This window comes from Sinocyclocheilus anshuiensis, unplaced genomic scaffold (assembly GCF_001515605.1).
Source record: "Sinocyclocheilus anshuiensis isolate Anshui unplaced genomic scaffold, SAMN03320099.WGS_v1.1 scaffold415, whole genome shotgun sequence".
Lineage (NCBI taxonomy): Eukaryota > Metazoa > Chordata > Actinopteri > Cypriniformes > Cyprinidae > Sinocyclocheilus > Sinocyclocheilus anshuiensis.
Genome location: NW_015552655.1, coordinates 1,953,104 through 1,970,851, shown reverse-complemented (window position 1 = coordinate 1,970,851; position 17,748 = coordinate 1,953,104). Strand labels below are relative to the sequence as shown.

Below are 17,748 nucleotides of genomic sequence, written 5' to 3'. Positions count from 1 at the left end.
ATCTATCTATCTATCTATCTATCTATCTATCTATCTCTGCCCATCTGTCCCTCCATCCATTCATCCATTGTTCTGTCGTTCTTTCACTATATCTATTGTTCCATCCATCCATCCAACCAACATTTATTATTTATTAAAGACAATTTTTAGTATTTTTAATTAATAACAACACTGGTCAAGCTAACATTCAAAAATTGTTTTGACAAACTTTTCTAGTTCTACCTCAAATTCAATTCAAATTTAGGAATTTTACATTTTAAATTCTCAGTGGAAATGAGTGGTGCTTGATATTGCTATTCTCTAAATGGGAGGTTCCTTGCTCATTCTTGATGTTTGTTTCTCCAGGTCATTGCGATTGTATCTCTGATCTTCATAATGATCTCTATTACTGTATTGTCGCTGCAGACATTGGATTTTCTGGAGAGTGAAAAATATGATAATTTTTAGCCGGTATTGCTAAGCAACTCAAGCATGTATTTCATGGAGAAACATTATGTAGTAATTACAGAGCTGCAAAATAGAAACAGAGGTATCAAGGAAACATTTTAAATTATATCAAGTTATATAGTATTAGTATATATTCTGATCATATTTTTCCAAAACACATCAATCTTAATAACGGCTATTAATTTAGTATTTAATCATTTATAATTCAATTCAATTCAAGTTTATTTGTATAGCGCTTTTCACGATACAAATCGTTGCAAAGCAACTTTACAGCAAATTAAGTTTCTACAATATTTAGTGGTAGCTTATCAGTGGTGACTGTCAGTTAATGTACATATGGCAGAAATGTACGGAAAAATAAATTAAAGACGTAATCAAACAGACGATTAATGTTTCGTAACTTGGCGATGTTTCTAAGATGGAAGAATGCTGTTTATGTAACATGGAAAATAGGATTTTCAAAAGACAAGTTGCTATCTAATATAACACCCAGATTTTTGACTGTAGAGGAAGTAACCGTACATCCGTCTAGTTGCAAATTGTAATCCACGAGATTCGGTGTACTGTCTTTTGGTCCAATAAGTAATATCTCTGTCTTATCTGAATTTAATAGGAGAAAATTATTGGTCATCCAATCTTTTACATTTTTAACACACTCTGTTAGCTTAGATAATTTAGAAGTTTCATCTGGTCTTGTTGAGATATATAGTTGAATATCATCAGCATAACAGTGGAAACTAATCCCGTATTTTCTAATAATATTACCAAGGGGCAACATGTATATATCATTTATAAGTGATATATAACTGTCCATGAAGGCTAATTATATTCATGTGTGCATAATTATTACGAATGTTTACTTTTACAGATCAAATGAGCCAAAAAAGAGATTTAACTGACTGAAAAGTGAAAAAGTATTAAATCCCCATGAGAAATATTAAAAACTAATGCAATACAGAAATTGCAAAGTTAGGACATGACCATTGGACAGCAAAATGCCCATTGGGTCAGCGGGGTCAGTTATATTATATCTATTTATTACTCGTAATTTATATTTATATGTTTATCCTAAGTTTTGTCCATTATTGCATTGCTGTACACAGATTTAACCACAAGGTGGCGTGAACAGTATAGTGAGGTAGTGTAGTATAGGTCTACTAATAAGACAAATTAAGTGCTGAAGATTCAATATATTCCATTGTGAAACTATGAAAATGTTAATTAATATCAGCAGTATTGTAGCAGTAGTAAATTCATGTAAAAATAATTTAAATGAAGAAAGCAGAGAACAACACCCGTATACAACAAAAAAATTTATTTTAATGGTAAAAATCTGCAGAATTTATTTACAGCAAAATATTTTTTATTTATTTTTTATTTATTTACAAAATGTAATTCTACCTAATAGATATTTCTGAAATAGTCCTTTTTTTGTAATTTTTCATCTAACAGTGATCTAAAATACAGGAAAAAAAACATTTCTAAAAAGCACATTATGAGCCTCAGTAAGAGTTCATCTTTTTTCTTACGGTGTTGATTGTACATAATGCTAAAAAAAGAAAAAGATGAAAAAGCTTTTGTGTACATGCAACTCTTGTCTCTTTTCACTTTTAAACCAATAAGTGATTAATTGCAGATCCTCTGATGTGCAGCTAAATCATTGATGACACCAGCTTATAACTGAAGTAATTTTTCCAGATATAGGTGTTGGGAAAATGAATGTTCCAGCTGTGTCTGCGGTGGGTGTGTCCAGGGCAGGTGTTTTCTTGGCAGACAGGTAAGAAGATGGGAAGGGTGAAAGTATGGTTGGAGCCGGAGACGATGGTGTGACGGAGCTTCCGTTGTCATGCTGTGGCGTTATATAGGACACACACGCGCACAAGCACCCGGTGTCCGTCAACAGCCTGATAATGTCGTTTCTGAATCTGACGCCAACAAGTGCGTAGAGCAAAGGGTTCAGGCAGCACCTCACGTAGGCCAGATTGCGCGTTATGTTTTCCTGAAGGTGGAACTTCGTCCATTCTTCGCAGTGTTTCTGAGTGGGTGTGAATACTTTAATCAGAAGCACCATCGTGTAAGGAAGCTGGAACAGGAGGAAAAGAACCACCAGAAGTGCCATCAGGCGCAAAGTCCTCTGTCTGCGCCAACATTTGCCACCGGCACGGATCAAGACGCGTCCGATAGCGCCATAACACACCACCATCGCCACGCAAGGGATGCAGAATCCTGCGATCTTTGCCATCTGGGCCCACAGCTTCCATTTACTCACTTCATCGCCCCAAACTTTCATATCGCACAAGAAGATGTCTGAACCCATGTCATTCTCCACGGAGCTGAAGAGCAAGTCTGGCAGGCTCAGGAAGACAGAAGTTACTGCGACGCCAACCGCAGACAGCATGCTGTAAAACAGAGTCCCAGAACTCCTCTTCCGCACGGCCCTGGTGCGAACCACCACCAAATAGCGATCAACGCTAATGCAAGCCAACAACAGCAGGCCGCTGTAGGTGTTGATGGCGTACATACCGCGGTTTAGCTTGCACAGCCCCTCTCCGAACTCCCAGCTGCCGATCAGTGTCTCTCCCGTCTGTAAGGGAAGAGTCAGCAGAAGCAGCATGTCGGACAGAGCCAGGTAGAACAGGAAGACGTCGGTCATGCAGCGTAGACGTAGACGGCGGTATCGTGCGAAGGTGGCAATGACCAGCCCGTTACCAATTACACCTAAGAAGAAGACGATGAGGAAGACCGTGGTCTGGACAGCAGTAATGGTCAGCTCCTGTTCTCTGCTGGGTACACACAGCTCCTCAACGTCAGTAACGTTGGCCTCGGTGACAGAATCCATATCAGTGTAATTGAAATCATAATCATAAGTGGAACCTAAAAGTGATGCTAAATCTTCTGTAGTTGAATCAAAGTGCTCCATACCTGTAAAACATGGCAGAAACAGTGCATCAGGTTATCATCTTTGATGCATGAATTTCTAAGTCCTCTAAATGATCAACATGATCAAAACCTTCCCCAAAACTCTGTTATACACAATCTACTCCATGCCTTCTTTGTTTTAATTGATAGTTCATCATCTTTAGCAAGTAAAAGGCTAGTATAGTTGATCTTAATTCATCTTACGTTTTGCCCATATAAATAACAACTGAACCAAAATGCATATTTTTGCTTAGTTTGGTCTTCTGAAAAAAAAACTGATATGTTTTCCCATATTCTCAATATACTGTATCATACTATATGGGCCATAAAAGCCAAATATGATACAAAACATAAAAAACATATGTAATTGTTTTATATTTTGATTTTGTATAAAGGGTCAATGTTACTTTTTTTGTTGTAAAAATCAATTTTTTTTGTTTTTTGTTTTTTTATGTAAGACTTCACATTGATGCATGAATTTCTAAGTCCTCTAAATGATCAACATGATCAAAACCTTCCCCAAAACTCTGTTATACACAATCTACTCCATGCCTTCTTTGTTTTAATTGATAGTTCATCATCTTTAGCAAGTAAAAGGCTAGTATAGTTGATCTTAATTCATCTTACGTTTTGCCCATATAAATAACAACTGAACCAAAATGCATATTTTTGCTTAGTTTGGTCTTCTGAAAAAAAAACTGATATGTTTTCCCATATTCTCAATATACTGTATCATACTATATGGGCCATAAAAGCCAAATATGATACAAAACATAAAAAACATATGTAATTGTTTTATATTTTGATTTTGTATAAAGGGTCAATGTTACTTTTTTTGTTGTTGTAAAAATCAATTTTTTTTGTTTTTTGTTTTTTATGTAAGACTTCACAGGGTTGAAGTGACGTCAGTGCTGTTGTGTTGTTGCAGTTTTCTATTGAGAGTCTGGCTTCATGTGAATAATACTAATCTCTAAACTGAGAATGTTTAGATTTATATAAGGTTTAGAAGATGCTAAAAACACCAAAGTGCAAACAATTATCTGATCAAACAATTACACATTTTCCGTAAAATTCTAATCAGCCAGTCCTGCTTAGTTTTCTAAATGAGTCATGCCATTCATAATTTCACGTGTGGGATTAAGGCAGGAGTCAAGAGGTTTCCTTGTGTAGTGACTGAAGCAGGACAAAATCGAATTAATCGCTTGCTAAGGGTTGCAACTTAAATTCTTATATTAAATAAATAATGCCGAAAAATAACCAAAGATTTAGTCGATTATTGTGGATTTTTAGTTTAACAACTATTCCTAAACACATCTTTTACAGTGCAGCTGTTAGCATTTTTTTAATCGAACCAGCATTTATGTCAATTGTATTTATGCATTGTTTTAATACAAAGCTTATATTAAAAATAGTTTTTGGGGTTTGCATTGTTTGACTAGTTGCCAGTTTTTTAGCTTGTTGATTTTTGTCACGTAATAATAGCTTAATGTCTAATGGTCGCGATGAGTTTCTTTCTCTTGAAATGATGCGTTAGTTGATTTTTATTTTTGTTTTAATCCTTGTCGTGTTTCATTCAGGCTTGTGATTTTTTTTAGTTAGTGATATTTCCCTTAAGAAAGTTGTGGTGTTGTTTGTGACGCAGTTTATAGTTTAATGCAAGCAGTTTGATCTCCGTGTCACGAATAACTGTACTTTTAACAGGCTAGCTGTTTATAATATAATTTTTATACTTACTTACAATTAGGCCTAAAATAGTTTCAGGTGTACAAATGCCTATATTTATTTGATCTTATTCAGAGTTGTTGAACTTGGATTTTTAAAAATATATATTTTAGTTTTGTTTTTTTTTGACTGTACTTTTAACAGGCTAGCTGTTTATAATATAATTTTTATACTTACTTACAATTAGGCCTAAAATAGTTTCAGGTGTACACATGCCTATATTTATTTGATCTTATTCAGAGTTTTTGAACTTGGATTTTTAAAAATATATATTTTAGTTTTTTTTTTTTGTTTTTTTTTGTGTGCATATGTTGTGGCACGCAGTGATGCGTATTTGTGACGCTCAGCGTCATGTGCTATTTTCAAATTATTTTGGGGTTCGTGATTAATTAACCTGTCAAGCAAACAAATTAAATTGGATTTCATTTAAAATTAAACATATAATAGTGGCCGAATAGCATACATTAGGTAACATTTCATTGTAAAGACTTTACCTAAAATGCGTAAACCTGCTAGAAAAACATAAGATCGGAAAGTCTCGCGTGTCACAATAACAAACACAGTAACTATAGTAACTCGCGCCTCGGTGCTGCCAGATGCGTCTCTTAAGAAATGTCACCTTTAGTTTCAGGTGTGTTTTGTGGTGAATGAGAGCACGAAATATCTCTGTTAAAAATCTTTAAATAACGTCTAGGATGAAATTGTACTCATTCTAATACTCATTGCGTGCCACAGTCAAACAGTCGTTGGCGTCAATCTGACGGCCAGTTCGCGCTTTCAGTCAGCATCGCGTGCCAACGCGCTTTAAAACACTTTCATGAGGAACGGGATCTTTATTTGAGCAGAAGTGAAGCTAGAAGAGCAGACTGAAGGGAGATCTCTTTTTATAATGTTTTTGTGGAGAAACAGGCTTCTGTGCGACTCTCTGGTTATGAGAAGGAAGAGGATAATGTTGATGGTGACAATGAAACTCAGGACTGCATCACACGTTTAAGCCACTGGCGAGTCTGCTTCAGAAACAACCGTAAGCTATCAAACTTTTATCAAATTCAATATATATATATTTTTTTTGTTTGTGTGTGTGTGTGTGTGTGTGTGTGTTTGGCTTAGTGTTATGTTAGAATCATTATTATACTCATACCTTTTGTTCTTTAATATTTTGAATTGTTTTTAGCTTTATTTTTTTGTTTTTAATTTAAATGTTAAGTTTAGAAATTTTGTTGTATGCATTTGTCATTTTTATTTAATTTCTTTTTATTTCTTTAAGTAGTATGTATAAAGTTTTAGCTTTTAGTTTTGGATCTGTTTTTAGTTGTTTTAATACTACAATTGATTGCTTCTGTTGTCCTCATTTGTAAGTCGCTTTGGATAAAAGCGTCTAATAAATTACTAAATAAATAAATAAAAATATATATGTTTAATATGAACTAAAACACGATAAATTTTTATCAATGGAAAAAAACGAGACAGAAAAATTACATTTTAATATTTCAAAACAATCACATTCGTATCGGAATACAACGGCTTTTGTTTGTTTTGTTTGATAATTGATCAGTTTATGTATTTTTATTTGTCATATTTTTTATATTTTCTTGATATTTTTGCTCTATAGTTAAAGTTATTATTATTAACCCTTTAATTAGCACTGTAAAGAGTGGTGACCTACAGTTGTTATCTCTACCTGATTTAACACATAACACAAAACATTTTGTTTTGTGGGATAATTCGATGTAGATTGGTTCAGTAATGTTAAATTATATTTTTGACATGAATAAAACCAGTTAATTTAGATGTTACCATTTCTTTAATGTTTACACACCAGGTAAACTTATGTTTATTTGCAGTTTGGTTTCTTGGGACAATGTTTGTTTATTTTATTTTTTTTATTAATGATAATAAATTGTCTTAGCAAACTTTCTGCATTGATATCTCGTAATTTATATTAAATATAATTTGTATGAAATAAAAGCTTTTTCAGCAAAGAAAAATTATATAAATACTACTTTTGATGAAAGATTGGTGAGGTGTTAAGCCTGAAAATGTGGAATAAATCATATTTACTCACCTGCTGCATATATATAAAAAATACATTTTTATAAAAAAAAACACTAGTATTTAAAATATTGTAGACATGATTATAGAAATATATTACATTAATATCCACTGTTATCAAGTGTTTGCAGTGAAAATACTATGAAAATTTTATATTATGTCTGCGAAAAATAAAGCATTTTATTTTTAGCGTAATTTACAGATATTAATGCAGAAATGAGAGCATCTTTTTATTACAATCTCAATTACAATCTATTCATGTATCTATCTATCTGTCTATCTATCTATCGTTCTATCTATCGTTCTATCTATCTATCTATCTATCATTAAACTTGGGGTGTGTGCGGGCATCTGAAACCCTGGACAGTTTCAAATTCAATAATATGTGTGTTGACTCACCTCTGAGTGCAGGTCTTCAGGATCTCTGCTGTTATGAGTCTTGCCTATAATTCAGACCTCAGTGGTTTCTCTGAAGTTCTCTGCTGTTTGGGGGCCAGTGTCACTCTGAGAGAAACTCTGCCTGGCACACTATTTGGGCTTTCACTTCTTTGTTTGGCTGACTTTGCATTGCCCCACATTTCACACCAAAACATATAAAGCACAAAGAACCTGATAAACATCTCCGGAGGAGGTGTGTTTAAGTGTGGTTGCTGTTTTCTTGAGAGAGCACCCTAAGATGGTTTTGCATCAAAAGCCATAATATTTGTGAGTCACAAGCATGTGAACGATGGTGAAATCAATGGTAATTAATGCACATCTTTTATCATTTCATGGCATCGCTGTGCACATTGCACATTCACATTGCTCTATGTTAACATGACTTCAGGACTTTTTTCTGTTTTCTTGAGAGAGCACCCTAAGATGGTTTTGCATCAAAAGCCATAATATTTGTGAGTCACAAGCATGTGAACGATGGTGAAATCAATGGTAATTAATGCACATCTTTTATCATTTCATGGCATCGCTGTGCACATTGCACATCGCATTGCTCTACGTTAACATGACTTCAGGACTTTTTTCAGCAATCTGAACTTATCTCTGTGTTTTGCAACAAGCAGATTTTAAAGGATGTGCTTAGAATCAGTTATCAGAATTCATTTGGCAGGCAATTTTCAGTTCCACCACATAAATTCAAATGCAAAATTTGCCCCTCAGAAAGTCCCTGCTCTACTTTTTCAAAGGTCCGGAACTTTTGGGGGCGGGACTTGGGCACTGAACATGTTGATTGGTTGAGTTCACGCAACATTGTATTTCAACCACTTGAAATGTTATTTTTATTTGCACACTTTTATTTTGGATGCGATTAATCGTTTGACAGCAGTAATATATATATATATATGTTATTAGTATACATTTTTATTGTGTTGTTATATGTAATTTATAGAATATGTGTGAATTTTTTAAAAATATTACTGTTATTGTGTCATGAAATGTAGTTTTAAAAGTATTTCAGGTGAGAATGTAGGTTTATTTTTAAAGACAGCACCTATTTGAAATGCTTCGCCGATTTCGGAGACGTGAGCTCTCACCAGGCGCTCAGTGCTCATGTTTCCTGACGAGAGCAGCCTCAACTCGGCTAGTCCTTCTGACATTTGCCGCTGGCTCTGATGTCTCTGTAGTGGTTAAATATAAGATATAATTCATTTTGGGTAAATCTGGTCTTTATTCTATTAATCTATTAATATGTTAAAATTAAAATGAAAAGAGGCAATACTGTTTGATATAATATTTCGTTTCATCGTAATGTATGTACGTTCCCTAAATTACATTTCTTGAGATTATGTAATATATATGTAAATATTTTATATGATATAAATATTTTCAAAATATTTACATGTATATATTTATATTCATATAATTTATACAAAAACTTTTATTTTGGATGCGATTAATCGTTTGACAGCAGTAATATATATATATATATGTTATTAGTATACATTTTTATTGTGTTGTTATATGTAATTTATAGAATGTGTGTGTATATATATATATATATATATATTTTATTATTTTTTTTTTTTCTACATATATATTGTTATTTGCAATAAAATGCAATTACAGTTGAACATGTTTGGCTTGAAAGATGTTTGTTTAAATGGTTTGGATCTCTTGGGTTGGTATTGAGTTCAGCAGAAAGTCATACTGGTTCCCCAAAGTGCAGAGACCAGGTAGGTTATATTGCGGTTATATTGTAGGTTTTAATCAGAGGAATCGGAGGTCGACTCTGCGTGGGTGTATGAGTGTTGCACCAAAACACCACACACTTTTAAACCTGCAAACGAGAAGCAGTATATTTGCAGAATATTGTTAGATAAAGCATTCTGTTCAAAAACATGTTCCATGGGACATCTGATAAAATTGCATTTCAATATTCAAGTCCATTTATTCAGTAAGTAACCACGTAATAAGCAGGATCATGTTCAGTCAGTTGGTCAGTATCAATGGTCCTGATCACTTAATTTGCATTAATGATTTATAATAATAATAGTTAACGGAACACAATCCTTTATGTAGGCTGTTCATGTCTTTGTTTTGTGTACATGCTATGTGTGTAATTCAGTCTGGGTAAATACTGAAGAGGATCGTGAAATTCAAGTGATTCTCAGAAGGCACATCTTCTCTTTTTTTCTCACACAATGCCCTCCACCCTTTCTCTTTCCCACCCATTTCTCTGTTTTGTTTTGAGTAGTCTGTGGTTGGCAGATCGTTGATGGGTACAATGTTTACTTGAAGCATGCCGTTCACAGTGCATTCGAAACACACACACACACATCACATTTGACCTTGTTTTGCCTGTGGAAGGTAATTGTAAGGCATTAGAGGCTCTCAGTGCAAAGACTGTTCCAAGAAGTTTAATTTGCACCCAAAAACATGTCAATGTTAAACTTTATTAAGAGTTGAGTCTCCTGCACTTCACATTATTGAAAATAGCTACTGTTGGCAGTAACCAAAGACTGCTAACTAAGTTTTAAAGTTTCGATAACAACAAAATGAGTTTAATCACTTCAGCATTACACAAAAAAACACCTAAAAACTACTTGCATATGGCATATATGGACACTTTGATTTCAATACAATTCTTAATGAAGCACTTGTACATTTATGTATTACGTTTGTGTTTTTATTAATTTTTTTTAAATGCAAAATTAATTTGTTCATATTTGCTGCATTCTGCAATTCTTATATATTACTTTATGTGGTTTTAAAATAAGCTGTGTGTGCGCTTGCAATCAAGTCGATATCAGTATTGGTGAAATTAAATGCTTTTGAGCTGGTATTTTGTGCAACACTTCAATTTTGTCTCGGTACAAGATGCATTATTGAGTGTCACAGGAAGTATGCTCACTTGGTGCAACTGGACAATTTCCGATCTGAACGATTATGCAGAGACAGTGTTGACGTCTGTAGACTGTAGCTCAGAGTGAGAAATTCAGTGTTATGTGACCCAATTATTTTTTTTATTTTATTTTTTTTATTAATACTTTTTTTTTTTTTCAAAACGCTTGACATTTCTAGGTAAATGTAAATCTAAAGTGAAATATTTTTCTAGATCATGTCAGTTATGCTAAAAATTAACTTTATGTTGTTTTCGATTAACTTACTATTTCAGGAACACGCGTAATGCATTTTAATGGAGCTTTTGTATCATAATGTTTGTATTATTTATCATTAAGTGTTATTTTTTTAACAATTTAAATCAACAGGCATAGCAGGTTGGATTAATGCACATTAAAAAAAAAAAAACAAAACATGATTTTGTGGTTCAGTCCCACTTACCCTTTTCCCAAAAATACTTAAAGGGATAGTTCACCTAAAAAAAATGAAAATTCTGTTTTTTTTTTTTTTCAAAACGCTTGACATTTCTAGGTAAATGTAAATCTAAAGTGAAATATTTTTCTAGATCATGTCAGTTATGCTAAAAATTAACTTGATGTTGTTTTCGATTAACTTACTATTTCAGGAACACGCGTAATGCATTTTAATGGAGCTTTTGTATCATAATGTTTGTATTATTTATCATTAAGTGTTATTTTTTTAACAATTTAAATCAACAGGCATAGCAGGTTGGATTAATGCACATTAAAAAAAAACAAACAAAACATGATTTTGTGGTTCAGTCCCACTTACCCTCTTCCCAAAAATACTTAAAGGGATAGTTCACCTAAAAAAAATTTAAATTCTGCCATCATTTGCTCACCCTCATGTTGTTTCAAACCTGTATGAGTTTCTGTTTTCTGCAGAACAGTATTTTTTTCCACACTATGGAAGTCAATGGCTACCGTCAACTGTTTGGTTGCCAACATTCTTCAGAATGTCTTTTATTTTCAACAGGAGAACGAAGTTTGGAATAACTTGAGGGTGAGTAAATGATGACAGTTTTTTCTATCTGTTTTTGGGTGAACTGTCCCTTTAACATAGTTGATCATTTTCCAGTTGTGTGTACACTGTTGTTGCTGATTTTATTTAATTTGTTCATGTTTAGTAAGCTGTTGTCTTGTAATGTCAGGTTGGGGTTGTTCCTCTGTCAGGATTGCAGGTTAGATGAACTGTCATACTTCTTGTACCAAGTGTTGAGGACTGAGTGTGGCTTTTAAAGACATTTTAAGAGTGTTTTATTTCATGTGAGTGTTAATGTGATCAATGTATAATCCATATCAATTCAGTTCAATTCACTTTGTCACATACTGGAAACAAGCATACAAGGAGTGAAAATGCATAAATCAGTCTTTGCAACACAATAAAAATTCAATAATCTCAACATACACACTGATACATTACAGTAAAAAAAAAAAAAAAGAATCAGTTTAAGAAAACAGGCACATGCTCAAAACCACGTAACTGAAGAAAACTTTCTGAATAGGTTCATCATACTAGCATCATTGTTTACTCAAGACATTTATTTATTTAGCAAATGAATTCAACTTTAAAAGCATATGCAAACATTTGCCTTTGAGGTTTTACAAACACCTCATTTTTGTCAGTTTCAGACATCTTACAGGTCACCACACAGGCAAAATATGCAAATAAGCAAAATTACCCGCAGCGTGCTCACATTTGACTGGTGGCAAGTGTTAATTTCACACCCTGCTGTAGAAAGATGCCATGTTTTCAGATCAGCACTTTTTCTCATGCTGTGTTTTGCTTTGTTTGTTCATTTTATGCCTTTTCTTTGCGATTTTCAGATCTTGTATCTGGCAGCAGATTAGTATTTCCTCATAGATACAGGCTGCTGAAAGCATTCAGACATGCACACATGGGACTGTTGTCTCAGAGTACTGGATGCCATTCAGATAACTGTGCTCAAAATAAAGATATTGATCTGTAGGGCAGCTTTTTGGGTAGTATGTGACAGGATGTGACAGATGTTTGGTAGTGGCAGCATTGCCAAACCAGCTGTAACCCATTTCCTGTGAGTTATTTGCAGAAACGAGTCCTGTTTTTTTTATTTGAAACTGCCTGGAGTGTTGTTAACTTCATGCCAGAAATCACAGTTTACAGCAGTGATAGAATCACCACAGCTGTCCATCTTAACAAGTGACTGAGAAATAATAAAAATATGTATATAGACGTATTTTTAAATTGAACAAACTAGTTGACTAAAATTATTAAACAATTAAATTAAACAAAGATTATTGGAGTACGTTTTACAAGAAATTCTATTTTAGTCTTTCTACTTAAAAATCGCAGGTTTAATACTTGCCAATTCTTTGTGAAATTTACTAACAATTTCTAAATGAAAATTGTTTCTACACCGATTTTATTTTTGAAGTAGGAAAAAGATTAATGGAGTAAGTTTTACAAGAAAATACTAAATCAGTCTTTATACTTAAAAAAATTCACATTTAATTAGTCATTTCTTTGTAATTATTTGTGAAATTCACTAGCAATTTCTGAGTGAAAATATTTCAAAAATTGTTTTTGAGTGTGCTTCTGTTTTGCAAAAAAAAATTTAACACAAATGCTTTTCATTACAAATTCTGTTGTCAACATAACAATAGATGAGTACAATTTTAATTGCTAAAATGTCCACGAATTCCTTTGGTTTCTATTTTATAGCTTATTTTTGTTTATTTATGGTTTAAATACAACAAAGAAAAATGCATTGTAATCTCAGAGTTTTAAACCCAACAGTACTTTTTTTGATGTAATGTTTTTAGACTTAAAAACGATCAGCAGTCACACTAATTTATTTAAAGTAATCTTTATTCTGAAGTATTCTTTAAAAAGATTAATTACAAGAGTACTTTCAGTTATTTGGTTTTATATGAACAAAAAGTATGCTATAAATTAACTCTGTTCTGTTGATTTGTTGACAGTAAAGGACCTTTTAGACAAAGTGTGTCAGGTCTCGTTGCATGTCTACCTCTCGTATGTTCTCCGCAGACAGCATGCAACCTCACGCAAATCAGCCACAAGTTGTATGTTTAAATATTGACGTCTAGGTTTGGAGATCCCCTAATGGCACGTATTTGAGCGGATGCAGAAAAACAGCATTAACACAAAAAATACAATGTTTTGCTACTGAGTTGGCGATGAAAATTCTAAAATATTCCTGCGTCTTCTTGAATTTATAGTTTCTTGCATTACATCAAGTATGAACTGAGCTGTCCGTTATACTACTTAAAGCGTAAAAGCTGTAATTGGTCAGCAGAAACAGCAGTGATCGTGCAATTCAGCATGCCAAAAAATTACTTAATCCTGCTGTTTGCGGTGGTGACATGGAGTTTCAGCTGTTGGGTTTTATTACCTAATATCTGAATTTGAGACATAGTTTAACAGAAGTGATTATGGCAAAGCTCTTTCGCAATCATATTGCATTTCTTCATTAGAAATCAGTCTATAGGAAGACCTAAAAATGAACATAGCCAACAAATGTATAAGAATATACATTACACATTCATAATCTTTCGTCTTCTGCAACATTTTGCTCATGAATGCACTCCATGTGCATTTCATTATGAGGGTTAGACATCTTTAGCTGTTCACATGTATAAAAATATGCAGTGTGCATTATTTGAAAGATTTTTTGTGTTGCATAATTCACTTTGTGAAGTTTATTTACTCATCTTAATGATAATGTTGTATTACCCTGATCTTTGTAAATATTCATGTCACTATAATGTTGAAGACAGAAAGCTTTATTTATTTCAGAATACTGTGTATACACCAGATTATACATCACATAATTGTGAACAGGGTTGAACATAAGAGCAACTGTAAAAAAAAACAATTGCTGTACATTATGTAACTTTTTTTTACGCATTGCAGTCTGCAAGAGACTAAACTGGCGTTGGTCGAGGAAATTTTGCAAGCGCACTGTATAAAGATAGAAACTATGAAAGGTGTCAGTCTGGAAGGAAAGTATTATCAAAGAAAGCAGCAAAACTCTACACTTCCAGTCACACCTGCAAACCACAAAAACCCACTTAGAATGAAATTGTGGTAAAATAGCATTTTAGTGAAATAAATGATTTACGACTCAAAGAGTGGCCATAAAGAGATTTTTATTTCTTTTTCAACAACATTCTTAAATATAAAGGTTCTTTTTTGTAATTATTGGTTCCATTAAGAACCTTGAACATCAAGGACATTTTTATTCCACAAAAGGTTCTTTATAGTGGAAAACAATTCTTTAGATTATTTAAATGCTCTTTACACCAAGAGAAATGAAGATTCACTGGAAGGTTCTTTGAGAAAACAAAAATGATTCTTCTTTGGCATCACTCCGAAAACCTCTTTTGAAACCTTTATTTTAAAGTGAAATGAAGACGTATTTTACAGTCAAATATTGTCTTATGATTTACTGAAAGTAAAATAGTAACAGTAAATAATAAAAGTTTATTTGTTGTCATTTCTCTTAACGCAGTAGGAGCGGAAATGAAATATGTCTCCGAAACCACGGTACAGAACTTAAAACACAGGTTAGCCGACATGTGGGCAATTCTAGATCGGAAATAGAGCGTGTTTACCACGTCAACAGTTTTACAAAGTTAAAGTTAAAGTTTACACACTTACTGGATGTTGAAAAGCCATTTGAAAGTTAGCAGTAGGAATCATGTAATCCTGTAATTAAGTTGTATAATTCCCAGTGTCCACTGAGAAAACTCCCCTTGCAGAGACTTATCAGGGCAGGAACTCAATAGCTCTGGCTCCAATATGCAAACACAAAGCTGCACTCCTATTTCCACTAACGAGCTCCAAAGAAATGTCTCATCCCAAACTATCCGCGAACTCCCAGTGGATGGGAATGGGTGGGGTGTTTTCTTTAGCCACACACACACACAATCACAGTCTCCCTGTGTTCCTCCCCTCTTTTGTTTCTCCCCTTTAAATGCTCCAGCCATAGCTAACCCACGTCCATTTATTCACCTAACAGCTCCCTCACACACTCCATGTAGCTGACATTCATAATTTTTCTTGCACAATGCTTTATCTCTCTGGATTACTTTTGCTTTTGCTGGATCTGTCTATGATCTGTGGTAGGAGATCTTTAGTTTAAGATCTAAGATAAAGCATGAGTGCCATTACTATTGTTTATGGATATTATCTAGGAGACATGAAATCACATTACAAGCTTTTCTATGAATCATCGACTTTACTATTGTTGCACTAAGCTTCCAACTTGTTTACAATAGAATGGATTTATTATAAGAAGTTGTAGCATGTCTGGTAGCAACATGGGTGTTCATTAAAAAGTTTGTTTCTATTTTCAGGTCAAACAACGCAAGATAACAGAACAGCATTTGAAGGTAAGGGACAATCTACTAAATTATCTCTTAAAAAGAAAAAAAAACTCTTTAAAATAGTAGTTATTTCTTTTAGATTAAAATTGAGATTTGCCAAAATCACCTGCTTTTCACATATTCTTCTGAGAAAACTATAGCAATCTCGATGGAAGCCTGTTTTCACCACAAAATTAAAAAAAGGTAATTGTGACTTTTTAATCTTACATTTATGAGTTTATATCTCATAATTTGCAAAAAGTCTGAATTGCGAGGTAAAGGGTCAGAATTATGAGATAATAAAGGGATAGTTCACACCAAAATTAATGTTGGTAACCAAACAATTGCTGGCAGCCATTGACTTCAATGGTATTTTTTCCTTAGTATGTAAGTCAATGGCTATAGCAACTGTTTGGTTACCAACATTCTTCAAAATATCTTCTTTTGTGTTCACCAGAAGAAATTAATTCATATAGCTTTGGAACAACATGAGGGTAAATGATGACAGAATTTTAATTTGTGGGTGAACTATCCCTTTAACTCAGAATTGCGAGGGAAAAAGTCAGATTGTGAGATAAAAAGTTGCAATTACCTTTTTTTTTTTTCATGGAGTAAATGGTTTTCCACAAATCTCAACCGCAATCTCAAAATTGTTTCAAATTGTGCTCAGATTTGCCAAGATACCAAAGTCTGCAATCAAACGTGAGATATTTCAATATGAACTCAAATATTTCTCATCTGCGATGTCCATGTTCATTTTATAACTATACTCTTGCTGCATGTCAACATTGTCTTGTTTGTGTCTTTTTTTAGTTAAGAAAGTTTGGGATGATTCAAAGATTATACTTCAATGAAGTCTCATGAGTTATGAAAGAGAAACCTCTGAGCAATAACATTTTCTGGGTATTTATATGATTGTAATTTGAATGAAAGACAATTGACATCCATAATATATCAATTTTACTCTAGACACACTGAAAATAATCTCAAACAATTTTAATGTTAATACACTTAAGGTTATATCAAAATTCTTTCATTCACAAAGGTGGGTGTTTATACAGTTAAAGAGGGACACTACTGTATTTGTAATGTAATATTTATTTATTTTTCTTCTATATATTTAAAAAATATATTTTCATATTTTTTAAAAAATGCCTATGACAAATTTTCATAAAGTGTCCATTCACCCTATATTGAATTGCATTGATAATAGGAATGCTAAAACGTCATTTACTCATTACGTAATTGTGTTTTTTCTCCAGATGAAAGGATCAGAATCAAAAATGAAAGTGTACAGCAAGAACTGGACAAATCTTTTAGCACAGGTACATAATGTCTGCATTATTTATGCTTGCATCATTTCATCGCACGCACTGCTGACATTCATAATGACATTTTCACTCTTTCAGAGAGACCCAACGTCACGTATGAGGACAAAGGTAAGAGATTTCTGTGACTCTGTATGTTTGAGTATTAGACTTCACTAGATCACTTGTTGTCAGTATCAATTATTAAACAAATCTCTTGTGACTCAGAGAATTTTCAGACTTCTCAAGATTTTCAAATAAGCTACAGTCACTGTCATGAAGAGATGTTGAAGAATTATGGTGGACAGTGCTGGGAGATTTTCAATGACAGCATGAGTGAACTGGGCAAGGAGAATTGGTGTAATATGGAGATGGTGATAAGGTAAGTCAGAGCTTCTTCTTCACATGTGACTTTACTTAAAGGGATAGTTCACCCAAAAGCTATCGAGAACAGCACCGGCTGTCGAGAACGCGCTCAGGACAGTTCAGACATTGCGGTGAATCAGAGGTAAAAAAAACGATATAAATACTGTTCAGTTTCTTGCACAGACCGATCGTTTCGTGTCTTTACACATCAC

General features: G+C 33.4%; 2 protein-coding genes across 2 annotated transcripts in view; one reads left to right on the top strand and one right to left on the bottom strand.

Annotated features, from left to right (window-relative positions):
- Nucleotides 1-2,054: 2,054 nt before the first annotated feature.
- On the bottom strand, nt 2,055-7,680 carry LOC107667177 (C-C chemokine receptor type 7-like). The gene is made up of 2 exons (XM_016458778.1): nt 7,540-7,680; nt 2,055-3,369 (listed from the first exon to the last, which is right to left on the bottom strand). The coding sequence occupies exon 2, from the start codon at nt 3,365-3,367 to the stop codon at nt 2,105-2,107; it is 1,263 nt and encodes a 420-aa protein (XP_016314264.1). The 5' UTR covers nt 3,368-3,369; nt 7,540-7,680; the 3' UTR covers nt 2,055-2,104.
- LOC107667109 (uncharacterized) overlaps nt 5,685-17,748 on the top strand; it is a 13,699-nt gene continuing 1,635 nt past the window's right edge. Inside the window, exons 1-6 of the mRNA XM_016458693.1 lie at nt 5,685-5,719; nt 5,961-6,112; nt 15,855-15,890; nt 17,126-17,188; nt 17,273-17,302; nt 17,399-17,552. Coding sequence (XP_016314179.1) covers nt 5,685-5,719; nt 5,961-6,112; nt 15,855-15,890; nt 17,126-17,188; nt 17,273-17,302; nt 17,399-17,552 — 470 coding nt within the window. The remainder of the gene's footprint in view (nt 5,720-5,960; nt 6,113-15,854; nt 15,891-17,125; nt 17,189-17,272; nt 17,303-17,398; nt 17,553-17,748) is intronic.

What these genes read in the sequence shown, in the direction of transcription:
- LOC107667177 (XM_016458778.1), bottom strand. Translation starts at nt 3,367, where the DNA reads ATGGAGCACTTTGATTCAACTACAGAAGATTTAGCATCACTTTTAGGT.